The 20,377-nt window shown below is 33.1% G+C and overlaps 1 protein-coding gene across 1 annotated transcript; it reads left to right on the top strand.

The window, feature by feature from the left end:
• The first annotated feature begins 9,055 nt into the window (after nucleotides 1-9,055).
• LOC114737265 (uncharacterized) lies at nucleotides 9,056-12,874 on the top strand. The gene is made up of 4 exons (XM_028925174.1): nucleotides 9,056-9,245; nucleotides 11,915-12,106; nucleotides 12,212-12,534; nucleotides 12,629-12,874. Exons 1-4 carry the CDS (start codon nucleotides 9,056-9,058, stop codon nucleotides 12,872-12,874), a joined length of 951 nt encoding a protein of 316 aa, XP_028781007.1.
• Nucleotides 12,875-20,377: the final 7,503 nt, after the last annotated feature.

The raw sequence follows: 20,377 nt of genomic DNA on the forward strand, positions 1-20,377 counted from the left end.
CTCTTAATTTCTTCTTCCAATTACTTAAAAAAGGCAATATCATGGGCCCATGGGAGGAACATTACTTCCGTCTCATACGTTGGAAAGAACATATATAAATATATATGTATATGTATGTATATATAGTAACCTTGAAAATCTTAATGTGGGCCACTTTTCATATATCTCAACTTGTGTGAAATTGTTTTGCTCATCAATGCTGCTTTAATATTAACAGAAACAAGATGCACATCGGTGTGGCTTTAATAATACTTATCAAAATTTCGCACACTTATTGTCTTCTAATTATTTCTAAAACTAGGATTTATCATAAAAACAGGAAAAGAAATTATACATATAATTTCGGGGATGCTTATTTTGATCGCTTTCTGTTCGTTCGTGCGTGTGTGTGGAGGGAGTCCAATGGTATTGGGTGTGCCTTTTGCATACAAGTCTGTTTAGGGTCCATTTGGATTAGCTATTAGAAAAATAGCTTGTTGTCAATTTAGCTTTTGAAAAAGTTAGATTGAATAAAAATTAAATTGAGTAATGTCAATTGTGTTTGGATTATATTTTATAAAAGTTAGTTTGTGAAAGTAAGTTGTTTGGATTATGATTGAATAAGTAATTTTAATTTGTAAAAATATCAAAATGAGTAAGACTTTTATTAAATAATGAAAAATAAAAAAATATCAATTTACATAATATAATAATTTTAAATTATTTATACACTCATGTTGATCTTATATATATATTTTATCATTTATTATAAGGACATATTTGAAAACAAAAAGTATATTTATAACTTATTTATTACTTTCAACTAATTTTAACTGATTTTTCATTATCCATAATTAGTTATTTGAAGCTTATAATAAGAATAAGAGGAGATAGTAAATTGCTTAGCTTTTTCTTTTTCCATATTTCAAAAGTTATAAGTCATAAATAGCTAATTTTTACTTATAACTTATTATAGCTTTTTATGCGAAAGTCAGATTGCTCCATTGCCAACTCAAACACCACAAATCTTTCAAACATGCTTCTATTTGAAAAAAAGTAACTTATTGCCCTCTAAACAGTGAGCCAAACAGGCTCTTAGATTTCGTTTGGTACGAAACATTAAAAATAAGAGATTGAGATTGAGATTGAAAGTGTAAAACTATATTAAAAGGATATTTAGTATGAGTAATTGTATGATACTTGGGATTAGACAAACCCATATATATGAGATTAGGGAATACCATAAGAGGAGGTGGTATTCTCCAATCCTATCTATATGGGATTGCTTAACCCCATGTGATAAGAAATCACTTATGCTAAGCATCTTTTTAACATATGTTTTCAATCTCAATCCCAATCTTAATCATTATTCCTTATTTTCAATACTCCATACCAAACGTAACCTTAGTATTTTTGCTATTTGTGGTTTCAATGAAATTGGAATGTCGATGGGCAGAATAAAAAACAAAAACCTTCTGTGGTTTACATGATAATTTGTTTTATTAGGAAATTTTTGTAGCGAATAAAATTCAAATACTATATCATGTCCTTAATATAAGATCTAGTTAACTAATTTAGGGAGATTTAAAAAGTTAGTTAAATTAGTTATTTATAATAATAAATATTATCTTTCTTAAAATACCTGTATTAATCATATATATTTGAATTATAAATTGATAGTAAGTCCTTAACATATGCAACCAGTATAAGGATTACTTGAAGGCAAAATAAATAAATATTAGAAATAAAATGGATTGAGATATTATATTTAGAATCAAATTAAAAGTCAAATTAGCTCTTATACTAAAAACTGGAGATTATATATGAGAGGAGGCCTATTTAAGAGATTAACAAACTCAGCAATTATTATTGTATAGTCGTATTCACATTATTTATTCATCAATGCCATACCGTACATATATCCCTCAAATACAAGAAATACGTACCGATTTCTTCCTTTCTTTGTTTTTTAAATCATCCCTCCGTATATACACTACATAAGTGCAAAGATATACATTATTGTACCACGCGACCACGCAAAGTGGCAAACTCAGAAAATTGGAATAAAACACGGGTTAATTGCACGTCTATGCTTTTTCCTTTTTCCAAATTATCATTCTATGTATGGCATGTATTATACTCTTCCATATCATTAATATAAAAACTATTTAACTAATTTGAAAAAATTAATTAAGAAAATTAAATAAATGAATTAACTATAACAAATTTGACATAGTCTTACTAAAATATGCATATATAATATTACATTATATATCATTTTATAAGTTAAGTAAATTAGTTTAGAAAAAATAAAATAATCAATATTAGAGATTAGGTGAACCAAGATTTTATATTTAAGACCAAATTGAACCATCAACACTCTTATATTAGGGACATGAGGGGGCTAGTAGTCTAGTACAACCTTTTACGGGTGATAAATATTATTAGTGGACTTAACTAAAATTATTCAGTTCATGAAGTAAGTCAAAAACTTTCTTAACTTGGAATTGACAGTGTGAGTAAACTTGCCCTGGCTAGATTCGGCTATATCATCATCCTCTCCACCTCTTTGTGGTGTTATTTGCTATAGACAAGTAGATCCAACATACTATCTCTAGTCCTTAATACAAGAACAAGTTGATTAGTTGACTAATTTGAATAGATTAAGAAAATTAATTAAATTAGTTATTTGTAATAAATAAGTATTGTCTTTTCTAAAATATCCTTACTAATCAAATGTATTAACTAGAACTATCATTATTACAATGACTACTTTAAAAATAAATAAATAAATATAAAAAGCAAAGTGGATTGGGGTCTTATATTTAGGATCAAAATAAAAATCAAACAAGTTCTTATATTAATGACCAGATGTGGTATTTAATTATATAGGACCTTGTTCCATTTAAGTTAATTATTTAATACATTTTATATAATTTATAGATAAATCTATCTGTGAAATTAAAAAAATAAAAAGAAGAAAATCAAATCCGAAACGTGAAACACGAAAAAGTAAATGAAGGGATTATGATTCAAAACGAAGAAACTAGCTGTCTTTCCCTTTCTCTGTTTTTTTTTAAGAGGAATTATTTTTTGCCCACTTGTTGACTTGTCTTCAATGGATGATACGATATAAATGAAGAATATGGATGGATCAAATTCCAAGCAAGTGCCACCGACAAAAAGAAACGCTGGAAGCATCTGTGCATTTGAATTAATTCGCTTGGAATTTTTGTTAATCTAAATGGTACAATTAAAATTCAAATAAAAATTAGTTAATTCTGCTTTCCTCTGGCTTTCCCTCATATATACACGAAAGTTTATAAATACTCTAAGGATTATATATTTCTAATACATATTTTCATATGTAATTGCACTCTGACCATTTGAATAGAAGATCAGGAAATATCACCGAACTTTTTTAACTGATATAATTGATCTTTTGAAAGCATGATGATAATATGGTATGTATTATCATATTATGCACACACACTTTATTTTCATTTAATCATATCACAAATATTTGAATATCTTTACCTTAAAACTTTCATTCTTAATCGAATATAATATTTATGCTGATCGTGCATGTATGCATATATTCAAACCAGAAAGGATATGTGCATATTTAATCTGGGACTCCTCTAATGTGCCGCCAATTATCCCTCACGTGAATGTTATAATATTAACCTGATACTTAATGTAACAGTTAATTGACTAATTTGAATAAATAAAGAAATTTTGTTAAGTTATTATTTGTAATAAATAGGTGTTGTCTTTTTAAGATACCCTTATTAGTTATGTGTATTAGCTAGAACTACCATTTGATGAAATATTTAATATGAGCAACTACTACAAAGATTAGCTTTAAAAAAATAGATAAATATAAGAAATAAAGTGGATTTGAGTCTCATATTTAAGACCAAATTAAAAATCAAACTAGCTCTTATGTTAAGGACCGGAAGTAATACTACCTCTAATCCCTAATAAAAAACTAGTTGACTAATTTAATTAGATTAAAAATACTAGTTAAGTTAGTTATTTGTAATAAATAGGTATTATCTTTCAAAATATTCTTACTAATCAAGTACATTGACCACAACTATCATTATTACAAGAATTACTTTAGAAAAAAATGGATAAATATGAGAGACGAAGTGAATTAGAGTCTTATATTTAGGATTAAAATAAAAATCAAACAAACTCTTATATTAAATACCGGAGGTAGTAATTTATATGCGATCATAATATTAAGATTTGCAATGATGAACATTGTGTGGAGAATTATTTCAGAAAAATTGATTAAAAAAAGTACTTGTTGAATTTCAAAATGATAAGTAAATAATTTAAATATATTTTAACTTGTCAAAACCATTACAATAGCAGTTAAAATTATTACAAAGCCAGCATAACTTATTTATCTTTTTTAAATTTAATATATATTTTTTGGTTATTTTCCCATTATTTTATCGTCTTGATTCTCTCGCTAATTACAAACCGAGTCCTACTATTTTAATTTTTGTTTCTTTAATTTGCCGGACCCTCTTCTTTCTTTTTGGACAATATGATTTCACAAATTCACGTACAATGCCAAGTAATACTCCCTCTAATTTTTTTGTAATAAGAAAGAATCTCTCTTATGATGATTTTTAAGTAATAAATTTTTTGTCTGAAATTTTAAATCAATCTTTTCATTTTACCCTCATTAAATATATATATACGCTTTACTTATTATCTCTCTGTAATAAAGTACTCTTATTTATGCTTATTATCTTTTTATAATAAATATTAACTCATGAGTATCTCTGATCTCCTTTACTCTCTTCATAAGTAAGGGGAAAATTATTGTACATGTGTTGCATATTTATTGTTTTTAATTAAATTTAATCAATATTTTGAATCATATGATTTTCATAATTATTTGTTATAAAAGGAAGCGGAATGAGTAATAAGTAATCAATAAAGCCCAGCATATAACTGGTAGATGGTTAGGTCCTTTAACGCCAGGAAAAGAATAATTTGGCCAGAAGCGTAGAAAGGGAGCAGGGTTGTTTATGGAGCAACAAGAAATAAGGAAGATATTTATATATATATATATATATAAGCATTATTCTATTACTATTTATAAGTCATTTGTGGGAGAAAAAAAAGTCATTTTATAAATATAAGTATCTTATAGGGTAATTAATAAATTTTCTTCAATTTTATCCCTATCAACTTTGTAAATGTAGAGAGAAATAAGATAAATATATGAGAAAAATATAAAACATAGGAATAATTACAATGAGATTCTAAGAAAAGAAAAAAAAATACCAAAAGGTTCTAATAAAAAGTTAGGAGTTATTATTCTTTACTATAGAACTTATCATTACAAGCTGTTTAGCTGTCAATAGAATTTTTTAGCAATTAGATTTCTTCCTTGAGACTTTATAATGCTTCCTAAAACATGTTGTTAATACCCTTTCCTTAACAAGGGCAAATTTTTTTTAAAAAAAATTACCGGCTTAATTAAATAGGACCTTGTTCCATTCAAGTTAATTATTTAAAACGTTTTATATAATTTACAGATAAACCTGTCTGTGAAATTTAAAAAAAAAAAAGGAAGAGAAATCAAATCCGAAACGTGAAACACGAAAAGAGAAATGAAGGGATGATGATCCAAAAAGAAGAAACTAATTGTCCTTCCCTTTCTCTGTTTTTTTTTTTCCAGAGGAATTATTTTTGCCCACTTGTTGACTTGTCTTCAACGGATGATGGGATAAAAGTGAAGAACATGGATGGATTACATTCCAAGCAAGTGAGACAGACAAAAAGAAAAGTAGGAAGCATCTGATTCCTTTGGAATTTCTCTTAATCAAAATGGCACAATTAAAATTCAAATACAAATTAGCTAATTCTGCTTCCTTTGGCTCTCAATTCCCTCATGTATACACGAAAGTTTATAAATAATATATAAAGATTATATATTTCTAATACATGTTTTCATATGCAATTGTGCATTGGCCATTAGAATAGAAGATCAGGTATCACCAAATTTTATGTAATTATCCTTTTGTTTTAATATAATTGATCATTTGATCAAAGTATAATAATAATATGGTATGTATTATGCACACACTTTATTTTTATTTAATCATATCACGAATTTCCAGCAAAAATGGTAAAAAAATACTAGTTGAATTTCAAAATGATAAATAGATCATTTTAATACATTTTAACTAGTAAAAAATATTACAAAAATAGTCAGCATAATTCATTTATCTCTTTGAAATTCAATAGATTTTTTTTTGGTTATTTTCCCATTATTTTGTCATCTTGATTCTCTCGTTAATTTGTGGTTGAGCACACGTGTCTTATGTAAAATTACAAACTGAGTCGAGTCCTATTATTATTTATGATATATATAAATAATATGATATGGCTATTTTCTAAATGAGTAATATTTCATGTGGAAGGTCAACATTTTAATTTTTGTTTCTTTAATTTGCCGGACCCTTTTTTTTCTTTTTGGATAATAGGACCCAACCTCTTGGGCTCAGTCGGATGTAACAGGCTCACAAATGCACGTGGTTTGAAGGTAATAAATTTTTTTGTCTAAAATTTTAATCTAATCTTTTCATTTTACCCTCATTAATTATATATATACACACACTTCACCTATTATTCATGTGCAATAAATTGTTCTTATTTATACTAAATATTTACTCATTATCTCTCTTTTACTCTTTTCATAAGTAAGGGAAAAAATTACTTTTTGTATTTGTTGCTTTTAATTAAATTTAACTAATATTTTGAGTAGTATGATTTTGATAGTTATCCCTCATGAAAAGAAACGGAATGAGTAGTGAGATTGGCAATCAATGAAGTCCAGAATAAGACTGATAGATTGCGGGGTCCTTTTTTTCGGTGGAAAAAAGTTTAGGTGGACTGGGTTCTAAGGGTTCACTAAGGTCAGGGCATGTTTTCAGGCTAAGAGAACACTTACAGAGGTATTTATAGATTGTCCACCAACAAGATCCTCATATCGGCAGTGACATTCAAACTCATGACCTTATAGGTTATGAATCGACTCTTTACCAACTAGATTAATTTTTGTTGGCAAATGGCGGGGTCCTTTAACTCCCTTGTTTGCTTTATTTTGTCTTACACCAAGAAAAGAATAATTTGGCCAGAAGTGTAGGAAGGAAGCAGACTTGTTTGGAGCAACAAGAAATAAGGAAGCTACATAACGACACACACGCATGTTACTCTGTTACTATTTATAAGTTATTTGTAGGAAAAAAAGTTATTTTCTATATATAAGTAACTCGTAGGATAATTAATAAATTTTTTTAAGTTTTATCCGAAACATAGAGAGAGATAAGATACATATATGAGAGAAATATAAAGTATAAGGATAATTACAATAAGGTCCTTAGAAAAGAAAATAAATACCAAAAATATTTCAACAACAAGTTAGAAGTTGCCGCTCTTTATTATAAAACTTATTATGATTACAGACTGCTCAGTTGTTATGGAATTTTTTAGTAATTATTTTTTTTTTTAGGCTTTATTGTAATTCTCTCTAAAACATATTTGTTAGTGCTCTTTCTTTAACAAAGGCAACTGTTAAAAAAAAATACCAATTCAATATGTTTTTGGTATAAAAAAGTTATAAATAGGAACGGAGAGATATATAAGAAACAGCAATATAATAGGGGCGTGTGTTAGATCGAGCCTATATATAGATCTCTTCCGTAGAGATCCTGTTGAGTTGTGTGTGCGTGTCTGTCTATACACATCGGAGAGAGATGAATTTGGATGGGGAGGTTAAGGGGGTGTTTGGAAAACCCAAAATCATGGTTTCAGAAGCACTTTTCCGCAAAACGAGGTAATCTCCTCCACATATTTACTTCGTAAACAGTAAAAACACTTCTGAAACCATGGTTTGGTTTTTATCCAAACACCCCCTTAAGAAGAATGAGGCAATTAGGGAATTGCGTCTTGGGTTAAGGATGCGAGATTGGGGGGCTGTGCTGCGCACAACGAGGGGCCTGCCGCCATGTGCAGAGCTGTGGCTGGCCAAGATGAACAAGTGGGCTGACACTGTGCTGCACGCAGCTATCATTTATGGGACACCAACCCGCACCGTCGATGAGCTGTTCGAAGAAATGCCCAGACCGCCAGACGTGAAGAAGACGTCGTGGAGATTCTGTCAGCCAGGAATCAGTGGGGCAACACTCCTCTTCACTGCGCCGCCGATAGGGGCTCTTACCCCTTGTGTCGCCGCATCCTTGATGCCCTTTCCACCGCACAACACAGAACTCGCGCCGTAATTAATTCAATCTCTTTTATTGATTACATGACGCACACGCATCTGCATGATGAGATTGAATCTTAATTGTTCTGTTTTTAATTAAAAACATACTTCATGATTCTTTTTTTTTAAAATTATTTTTTAACGATATTAATGGTCTGAACTAAAATATCTATATTTTTAAATTTGAAAGAAAATATGTGTAATTAAAGCAAAATAAAATAGTGGTTAGAATATTTCACTCTAATTATTAACGTTGCAGAGTGTAACTAGCATAGAGAGGGGCAAGGGGGCATCCATCTCTAGTGCTTCAACTTTTGAAATGTTTTTTCTCCCCCTATTCATTATTAGATTTTACAAAAAATAGGTGACATATATCTAATGCTGCAGTTTTGAATTCTTCACAATTTCTATATATATAGATATATATATTAACTGTGCAGTTTTAGATATTTTTTAAAAAAATATTAAAAAATTTAGATTCATACAATTGTTTGTCCTTCAAATTTGTTTTTATTTTGGTTTAGGTCTCTCAAGTTTCTTTCTGTTTAAAATATTGATTCCTATAATTCAATAAAAACCTAAACCATCTTGTCTATTGAATGGCCAAAATCTATAGTTTGAAACTTAAGAGATCAAAATTAAAATGAGAACAAATTTGACTTATCAAAGATTATATTAACCCAAAAAATTTAAACTCGCATTATTTTATACTATATATTGACACGTCACTTGCTTTATATAAAATTTAAAACTTATTGATGATGACGATGATGATATTGAATGCTGATTATTAAGCTTCTGGTGCGCAACAACGAGGGAGAGACGCCTTTGTTCTTGGCTGCTGTTCATGGTCACCCGGCGGCCTTCCTCCTTCTCTATGACTATGCAGGACCTGAGCATGCCACAGCTCCTTACGTGAAGCCCAATGGGGAATCTGTACTTCACGTAACCATTCAGCGAAAGTACTTCGGTCTGTGATTTTACTTATTTTAAAAATAAGTTAGTTAATTAGGTCTTCTACTCCCTTCACTATAAAATGTAAGTTACTTTTTAGAATTTTTTTCAATCCATAGTATAAATTATTCTGAGAATAATTAATACTTATTTCCTAATTTTATCCCTTTAATCAATGCTTAAATATGACTCCTCATATTTTTCTCTCTTTCTTTCAAATCCTTAATAATTGAAGACGGGTTTAATTACAAGTTATTTTTTCTTCCATAGTTCTAATGATGATGATATGGTTAAAAAGGACTAATATATTTTGGACTAGAGGTATTGTATGTTTAGGATCGAATGGAATGGAATAATACGTTATTCAAAATGACATTCTATGATGGTTTAGTTAATTAATGGAATCCTTTGCTTGATAAATAGTACTAAAGTATATACTACTTCCAATTTTTAACATAAGAATTAGTTAAAAATTTAATTGAGTCATAAATATAAGACCTCAATTAACTTTTTTTTAATACTTCTCTGGTCCTATTTATAGGGCAAAGAGAAAAGGCTTTTTTTTATCCTATTTATAAGTCATTTCAGTAAATTTTTATCATGAATGTACTATATTGTCCTTCATTTATTATAGTGTAGATAGTTTTTTTTTTTGAAAGGAGTATATATTAAATAGGGGTAAAGTTAGAAAGTTGCTATATTTTAATAAAGAGTTAATGTATTTTAAGATTTTTCTTAGTCTGTGTGAAACATATTGGAAGTGCCTTATAAATAGGACTAGAGGAGTATTTATCTATTTTTCCTTTGAGTGATTTTTATAGTGATTGCACATGTCGAGGAGTTACTATAGTAATTCAAGTACCCATGATTAACAAGGTTGTGTCAAGAAAAATAACATATATTTATTTCAAATGACTAATTCAAATAATTTTCTTAATATTCATAAATTAGTTAGTTATCTAGCTTTTTATATAGTAATATAGTACCCCCGATTCTAAATATAAGAGTTGGTTGACTAGTTTGAGTAAATTAAAAAAATAAGTTAAGTTAGTTATTTATAATAAGTAGGTGTTATCTTTTCTAAAATATCCTTACTAATCAAGTGTATTGGCTAGAACTATCATTATTAGAAGGACTACTAAAAAAAATGCATAAATATGAGAGACAAAATAGATTATATTTATGATCAAAATAAAAATCAAATTAGATTTTATATTAAGAACCAAAGGCAGTAATTGAATTGAATTGATCATTAATGCAGAATTATCATTACTATTAATGGGTCTCCTCCCCGACATGGTTCCCGTCATCGATTGAAAAGGGCAGGCACCTCTGGACATCCTGGCCTCTATTCCTTCGGTATTTAGGAGTGGCACTCCCCTTAGTTTGTGGGAGAGTCTTCTCTACCTCTGTAAGTGCGCCCACCTCCATCAATCCATCTGGAATTTTAATTAATTTTCTTTTTTTATTTAGTTTTATTCTTATTAATTAATTACTATCTTTGATCTCTAATATTAGAGTTACTTAACTAATTTGAGTGGATGAAAATAAAAATTATTTAAATTAGTTATTTGTAATAAATATGAGTTTATTTTCTTAAAGTATTCTTTTTAATATAATCATGACTATCTTTGAATAAAAATCTTTTGATATGTGTAATTAATATGAATATTTTAAAAATGAATTACAAATTAAAAAAAAAAGTGAATTGAGGTTAGGATTCCTTGGGTCATAATTTTCGATCCCACCTTCTCTCCTCATGCGAAGTCATATCTGATGTGGCTGCTCATTCAGATACACACACATATATACTTTGCCCATTGGATACAGCAATGGATGACAAGGATAAAATTTCTAAAAGGAGTTTTTAATTTTGAGTGGAAAAATTTATAAAAGGAGTCAGTGTTAACATTTTTAAGTCAGTTAAATATTTAGAAATTGAGTCGTACTCAATCGTAATTAAATCACTGGTCATGACTGACTTAAAAGTTAAAGCAGCCAAGAAGATTAATTTTTCTTAATTAAAATGACGTTGCTGACGTAATGATCATACTCCTATTTCCGAAGTCATCCCGATCCGTCCCTCGCATTCCTTTCGGGCGCGTTCAGATTGGGATAATGCTAGACACCCTGATCAGCTTCCCACCCATGGAGCTCTTTTCACTTTCAGATCGACCCTTTTAGGGAGTAACATAGGTAATTAATTATTAATTTTAATGCTTAATCAGATCTTTTCATTTACCAATATTCGACTCCTTATTATAAATTGCTTATAGAAGAAATATTTTTAGTTCGAAACATAAGTTCATTTAGAGTGTTATTACTCATTAATAATTATTTTTTCAATCTTACTCTTATTTAATTATCATTGGAAAGAAAAGAAAGAAAGAAGATTCAGAGTTAAAAATTATTTATACATACCAGGAGAGAATTTTAATAAGAATAAACTTGAAAAAATTATTAATTTGAGACATATTTAGTTATAATTTAACCATACGTGAAAATTAGTTAAAAATGATTTACATATGGTAAGTAGGAGGGCTTGTTTGGCATCATGATCATAAGTACTTTTAATCATGTCTTATGTAAGTCAAAACAAAACTTCTCGTACATACTCACCTCGTATTTTATAAATCATTATTAAAAAGTGACTCAAAACTTAATATGTCTGTCCATGATTGGCAGAGAAGATATTGAGACATGTGTTTGGATTAGCGTTGGCAAAGAAGAAAAAGACACATGTATTTGGTTCGCTGATCATGAAACAGCTGGTAGACAATGACGCTTTTTATGATAATTTGATGGAGATGGAGGTGTTGGGGATAGACGACGATCAGCCGGCGAACTTACCAATGCTGCGTCCTTCATATAATAAAGGTACTTGGATCTTAAAAATAAATTAAAAAAATGACTTTCTTTAATTAATTTTATTATTTTTGTTTTCATTTGGGTAACTGATGATAAGTATGCATGTGCATGCAGCATCATTATTAGGATGGGCACCATTGTTGAGAGCAACAAAAAATGGTGCGATCGAAATGGTGTGGGCAATCTTGGATAAAAAGCCATTTGCAGTTGAGGATGAAAGTGATGAGAAGAAGAATGTGATGTTGGTGGCGGTAGAAGAGAGACAGTCCACCCTATTGAAGCAATTCATGAAGAAGCCATCCATCTGGAATCGGAAGCTCCATCATGCATCCGACGTCCATGGCAATACTGCCTTGCACTTGGTCGCCATGCTTTGTCGTCATAGCCTTATACCTATGTCTGCCAGTCACTTGCAATGGGAAATCCGCTGGTTTGATGTGTGTGTGTGTGTGTGTGATCACTTAGCTTAATTAATACGAGTAATTTCTAGCTATCATTCAACTGTACATGCGTATGTATTTATGTATGCAGTATGTGAAGGATATGATGCCGCCGGAGTTCAGTAAACGGAAAAATAAGGAAGGCAAAACGCCACGGATGGTCTTCATGGAGGAACACCATGATCTGCTACAAAAAAGTAGCAAATGGGCGAAGGAAATATCCGGAAATTACATAGTGGCGGCGACGCTTATTTCCGGCGTGACCTTTGCAACGTGCTACCAGATCCCGGGAGGCTACGACGGAGGCAACGGCAGGCCGATTGTAGGCAAACTATGAATTCTACATGTTTGCTATCACGGCACTGGTTTCCTTTTGCTTCTCCGTCACTTCCCTCTCCGCCTTTCTTTCCATTTACGGCTCTCAAAGTGATCGGCCCGAAATGTACTGGAGACTTCTGCCGTCGTCCCTGTGCTTTGGTTTAGCTTCTCTGTTTCTCTCAGTTGTGTCCATGTTGATTTCTTTCTGTGCTGCGCATACCTTTGAACTTTTTGGCCCCATAAACAGGTCGTCTGCGTATGTCCCCTTCTACGTTGGCCTCACTTTAGAAAGAAAGGCTAGGGTAAAATATTGAATATGCCGAGACCATCTATTGTGCTCTGGCCTCCTGTATTATATATATCAGAAAGAATAGAGAATCTTCGTACAATACAAAGGGAATATTACAAATGAATAAAAGAGAGCCCTACACGTGTTGAACTATACAGCTGTATATGATAAGCTTAAAACTATACAAATAATATTTATATTAATGTTCAAACATTCCCCCTCAAACGAGAGGGTGTCTTCGACAGTCCGAGTTTGTTTCTGAAATCAGAATATTGAGAGTGAGACAATGCTTTTGTTAGGCAATCAGCAACTTGATGTGAAGAGGGTACATATCGAACATCCAGAAAGCCAGAAAGAACTAGATCTCTAATAAAGTGAATATCAATTTCTATGTGTTTGCTTCTTGCATGATGAACTGGGTTTGCTGCAAGTGCTCTGGCACTAAGATTATCACACCAAACTATCGAAGGCTGTTTTATCCTGAGTCCAAGTTCACACAATAATGAACTTAACCATTTAATTTCAGCTGCACCATCAGCGAGTGCCCTATACTCAGATTCTGTGCTAGATCTAGACACAACCCGTTGCTTACGAGACATCCAAGAAACCAGTGTTCCACCAAAGTACACACACACTCCAGCCATGGATTTTCTATCATCAACATCGGTAGCCCAGTCTGCATCTGTAAAGGCCACTAACTGAGGAGAAGAAATAGGCTTAATGTTTAAACCGAGATAATGAGTCCCTTTGAGATATCGTAAAATTCTCTTTACTCCTTGAAAATGAACATCAGTTGGCTTTGACATAAATTGACTGAGTTTGTTGACTGCAAAAGCTATGTCTGGACGTGTTGTAGTGAGATATTGCAGAGACCCAATAGCTTTTCTGTATAATGAGGGGTCTTTCATGAGCTCACCATCGTTGATGGAGAAATAGCGTCCTGTAACCATTGGTGTACTCACAGGTGCACAATCTAGCATACCAAACTTCTTCAAGATATCCTGTATATATTTACTTTGATTCAAATAAAAACCGGACCTATCTCTGTAAATTTCCAAGCCAAGAAAGTAGTACAGAGGTCCTAGATCCTTTAATGAAAACATAGCATTCATCCTCTGAATAAATTGCTTCAAATATGAAGAGTTATTACCAGTCACAAGAATATCATCAACATAAATTAGCACAAAGACTATGACAGAATTTGTACGCAAATAGAACAAAGAGATATCACTCTTGGCATTTTGAAAACCCCATTGATGCAAAGTGTCTCTTAGTCGATCAAACCAGGCCCTTGGAGCCTGTTTAAGTCCATAAATGGCTTTAATCAACTTGCACACATGATTCGGCCTCTGTGGATCATGAAAACCTTCCGGTTGATGCATAAAAACGTCCTCTCTAAGATACCCATTTAAAAATGCATTGTTCACATCAAATTGTCTTACCTCCCAATTGAAAGTCGCTGCAATTGTAAGCACAACACGAATAGTTGTCGGTTTGATAACTGGACTGAAGGTTTCTCCATAGTCTATCCCTGGTACTTGTTGAAAACCTTTAGCCACCAAACGAGCTTTATGCTTTAAAATTGACCCATCAGCCTTGAATTTAGTTTTAAACACCCATTTGCAGTCGACAAGTTTTTGAGAGCTATTACGAGGAACTAGGATCCATGTTCTATTCTTCTGCAAGGCAGCAAACTCATCCTTCATTGCTCGCAACCAGTGAGGCATCTGTAAGGCTTCACCAACAGTGAGTGGTTCAGACGCACTAATGAGAGAATTCTGATTTTCAGATTGGAGGAGCCCAATAAAAGGATGTTTGGGCTTAAATATTCCATCCTTGGATCGAGTGATCATGTGATGCTGATTTCCTTGGACATGTGGAGGCTGGACTTCTTGGGCCGATGAGTCCAAAGAGTTGGAAATAGAAGGAGAGTTTAGTAGAGAATTTTGATCCATAGAGCTAGCCGTTGGAGATGCATCTCTGTCATGGGACCCATTCTGCACTGATCGATTAATGACTGGTAAAGGAGAGTCACGTGCTGCTGGAATAGAACCCAATAAAGAAGTCTCTGTTGAGGAAGATGAAGGACTCATCTCTGAAGCATCTAGCCGAGGAGAATTAAGCATCTGCAGAGAAATATCACCACCAGATTCTGGATTAGAAGATCTGCGATTCAAGAATCCTGTTACAAAAGGAAAAAGTGATGGATCAAACACAACATGTCGAGAAATATATATTCGACCAGTGGCACTCAAGCATTTGAACCCTTTGTGTTGAGCTGCAGGTCCAAGGTATACACACTTCTGACTATGAAATTGAAACTTATGATTGTTATAGGGCTTGAGACACGGATAACAGGCACAACCAAAAGGTTGTATACTATGATAATCTGGTTCTACTCTGTATAGTTGAAACAGAGGCGTTATACCATTTAGCACTGGAGTTGGAAGGCGATTTATTAGAAACACAGCAGCCTGAAAAGCATCAACCCAATAAGTAAGAGGCATTCTTGCTTGAGCTAATAAAGTCAATCCCATTTCTACAATATGCCTGTGTTTTCTCTCCGCTCTGCCATTTTGTGGTGATGAATATGGACAAGTATATCTCAAATTAATTCCCGCAGCTTGAGCCACAGGAATAAAAGGCTTATATTCAGATCCATTATCACACTGTAGTTCTTTGATTTTTGCATTAAGCTGATTCTCAACAAGAGCTCTAAAAGTATTGAAGGCATTGACTGCTTCTCCTTTATTTTTCAGTGGATATATCCATGTATATCTGCTATAGTCATCGACAAAATGAATGTAAAAACGATGTCCATGTATTGACTGCACTGGAGATGGACCCCAAAGGTCCGTGTGGACTAATTCTAACGGAGAAGATGCATGAGAGACAGACTGAGGAAAAGGTAACAATTTAGATTTACCAAATTGGCATGCTTCACAAACAAAGTTTTCATTAACAGAAACTTTCTCATTACATTGATTCAATATTTTCTTTAGAACTCTACTACTGGGGTGTCCTAATTTGCAATGCCATCTAATAAAGTCTTCCTCTCCAGAAACTCCAAAACGTGCTGTATGAACTTGAGGCTGAAACTTCTGTCCATTAAACATTGGATATATTCCTTGCTTCGGTAGCCCTTGCATCAACAGTTGACCGGTTACCTTGTCCTTCACAGTGCAGCCAGAGTCAGAAAATTTAACATCAACGTAATTATCCTCAACAAGTCTGTTAACACTCATCAAATTTTTAGTTGCAGAGGGAACTACAAGCACATCCTTAAGATGAAGATTGGAATTATAACAAGAAACAGAGGTAGAACCTATACCAGTTACTTGGCTCTTTTCTCCAGTACAGGTAGTGATGTGAGACTTACCAATTTGAGTAACATTATCAAGGTTTTCTGGATGTGGTGTCACGTGATAATTGGCACCACTGTCCATGTACCAATTTGGGTCAGCCACAGTCTGAGAGTTTGCATAAAATGCTTGAGGGGAGTACCCATTTGAATAACCATTGTGAGCTCTGCCATATTCAGAGGGAGGACGAAAATTTCTGTCATACCTGTGGAAACAATGAGCACTAATATGTCCAAAATGTTCACAAAGATCACAATACGGACGACCACCATCACTGTCACGATTGTGGCTGTTTCCCCCTCTGCGACCACGTGAGCGTCTACCTCGCGACCCTCGGATGCCCCTCCAGGAACCACCAGTGTAGTCACGACGAGAAAAATCAGAGGAGCGAAAAACAGAGTCACGACGGTTTTGAGCAAAGTTGGCAGAAGGTTGCAGGGACAATGAAGAAAAATGATTGAGCTGCTCCAACCTTGTTTCAAAGGCAAGAAGGGAGGCCTGAGCATCAATCCAGGTGAGATCGACTTTATCAACTAGCTTGACAACCACAGCATTGTAGTCAGCATCCAAACCATTTAAGGTATGTAAAACGAGATCCTCGTCGGATACAGGGGTACCAGCAAGAGCAAGCTGGTCTGCTAAGTTCTTCATTTTACCTAAATATTCCTCCATCTTCATCCCATTTTTGCGGGTCTGTGTGAGTTCAGATTTGAGAACCATTGTGCGAGCCTTGATCGCAGCACAAGTCAGAGAGCGGGCTCCATTCCACAACTCAAGTGCCGTTTTGCAATGCAAAAGCTGGGTACCAACGTCTTGCGTCATAGTATTCCGCAGCCAGCCAACGAGCATCCTATCAGTAGCATACCATTCTTCAAAAGCGGGATTCACCTTCACACCAGCAGCTTCTGGAATGAGTTTCGGTGGAGGGGTAGCAGAGGAGCTGATATGAGCTTCAAGCTTATTGCCTTCGATCAGAGGGAAAACAACAGATTCCCAAAAAAGAAAATTAGTGCGATCCAGCTTAATCGCACTTGTTTGACTGGAGGAGTTAAACAATGAATATGTTTTTGGGCTCTGTGAAGAAAAACCATCAGAGGTCGCCGCCGTTGAGTCAGACATGGTAGGGTAAGGCTCTGGTACCAAGAAAGAAAGGCTAGGGTAAAATATTGAATATGCCGAGACCATCTATTGTGCTCTGGCCTCCTGTATTATATATATCAGAAAGAATAGAGAATCTTCGTACAATACAAAGGGAATATTACAAATGAATAAAAGAGAGCCCTACACGTGTTGAACTATACAGCTGTATATGATAAGCTTAAAACTATACAAATAATATTTATATTAATGTTCTAACAACTTTGATCCCTCTCTGCTTTTACTGGGCAACTCAAAGTCCACTCTATTGGCATCTTCTCCATGCTAGTTTTTCTCCTATGCCACTCCCCAGGCCATTCTATGTGGAACCGTTAGAAGAAAAGCCGCCAGATGAAGAGGAGAAGAACAAGAAGAAGAAAAGATAAAGACGAAGGGAAGAAAAAGAAGAAAAATGAAGACGCAGAGGCATGGGAAGAGAAGTTTAAATGGTTCTTATGCTTTCTTTGCAAAATAAAGAGAATTTTATTATGTGAAACAGTAGCATTTGATTATTTACAAATAACTTTATTTTGTTTTAGATGAAAATACAACTTTGCTAATGGTGTTTTGTGGGCTCTACAAATGTATTCAATCGACTCAGTTTCGGTGCTAAGCATGCTGATGAGCACTGAGAGCTCATCATTTATGCGCATCGTTTTAACAAAGTCAAGAACGAGTTCCCTCTATTCAATTGCCATGCGACCTCGTTCTCTGAGATAAAGTCAAGGATGTTCCCTCCATTCAAGGCAAGTTCTATTTTTTTTTCTTTTTTAATAATATGCAAGTTCCAAATTTTCGCTTCTCTTCTTCTTCGAAGAAAGTACCAGGGCCAGTCTTTAATCAAAGTCTCCTGGAGAAAACTCGAATGTTTCAACATAAACCTCCTCCGCTGTTGTTTAAGGGCAGCTTTGGTTATTGGATACCAACTCTCCTTTTCATGAGGCAGCCATTCAAGAAAAACTGGATATTTTCTCAATTAAAAAGCAAGTCTCAATCTGCCCCAAAGCACAATCACGGGATGTCATCGTCTCGAACTTTCTGCAGCTCTTAGACTTTTACTTTTGATCATTTTAAAGTAGCTGCTTCGGGTAGTCTTGTTTTTTTCTAGTGTAATGAACCTTTAAATCTGTATCCCTACTTAATTAATGCATTTTGCCTTTTCATTAAAAAAAAAGGGAAAAATACCAACGGCAACTGTCCCAGCAGAAGCAGAAGCAGAAGCAGAATCAGAAAAAATGTCTCTGAAAGATCAAGACAACGAATTTTTCAAGCCAGAGAAGTGAAAGCCGCAGCACTTTGCACCCCAACTATCAAGCAAGATCCTTCAAACCTACTCTCTATAGGCACCTCCTGAAGCATCTTGCTGAGATTATTGATCAGGTGTTCACCTGCGCATGAAGATGATGCCGAAGAAGAAGGGGGAACGAAGACAGAAGACAAATTCTAGATCGCTTATCATCGAACGGTCAAGATCATTTTGAACTTTAATGAAACGGTGCGTAGGAAAGATGAGCTGAGCTCCTTATACTCATCAAGCCACTTCGCACTGAAACTCGTTCCGTATTCAATTTCACCAACTCAGGTGATAAATCCCAAACTCATTAGGTTTTAACCATTTATATTTAAAATTAAAAATTTTAATTATTTATTTTTAAATAAAAAATTATTTTTTGAAAAGAATAATAATTAAAAAATTATTTTTATTTTAGACGAAAACGAAATTAAATATGTACTCTCCGAATCATGTTTGATGAGCACTCGAACCCATTTCCTAATTTCACCACATCAAAGCAAGCACGGGGTTCGCGTCCTGATTCTTGTCCTCATTGATTAATTTTGGACTTTCATTTTAGAGCCACCACACACCATTTACTTCGAATCTTTCACACGATAATAAAAAATAATCAACTTAATTAATTTTTTTAAATTTTCATGAACTAGTTAACTAGGATTAATATTCAGGACAAGAGGGTCATTGTCTATTTTAAATGTTCTCACTCATCGATCAATTTAGAATTTACTCCTCATTATTTTATCAACATTTATAATATTAAAATATGTAATAAATGTCTCTCTAAATTACGTACCGTGCAGCAGGCTTAATAAAGTTCACCCTGGTTTTGTTCACGAAAATTATTAAAGAGATTTTGTCAGAGTAGGTCAATTATATTGCCCCATAACATCATAGTTAGTCAGGATGATGTGAAATTATACAAAAGGAAAATTTCATCTCTCCTATATGTGTTATGAAGGGGGACCTAAGAAGGTATATGACATGGTGGAATGAATATTTATCATCCATTGACTCCTTAAAGGGATGGACTTAATTGGCTTTCTGTTGCTATGAATGATGAGGTTCGCATCATGACTACTTTCTGGGAACAAGAGGTTAGAATTAAGATGAAGATGATGATCAAAGGGTCCCAAAACAAGAAACATTTTCAAAGAGAAACAAACATCTTTTTTTTTAAAAAAAAAAAACAGAAAGAGAAGAAGAAAACCAAAATCATCCAAAACATGTATGAAACACGAAAAGCAAACAAACAAACGTGTCATTTAATTTTCTCTTTCTCTTTCCTTTTTGAAAGGAAGCAGGTGTCTTTTATTTTTCCTTGAACTGAAGGCAGGAAGCATAAGCATTATTTTTACTTTTAAAAACTCATACTTGAAATATCCCCTAAAATGGGAAGGGAAAAAAAAAACAAAGTATACATATGAAGATACTCCCTCTAAT

Source organism: Neltuma alba, unplaced genomic scaffold (genome assembly GCF_004799145.2).
Source record: "Neltuma alba isolate B1F8T4 unplaced genomic scaffold, ASM479914v2 tig00013420_pilon, whole genome shotgun sequence".
NCBI lineage: Eukaryota > Viridiplantae > Streptophyta > Magnoliopsida > Fabales > Fabaceae > Neltuma > Neltuma alba.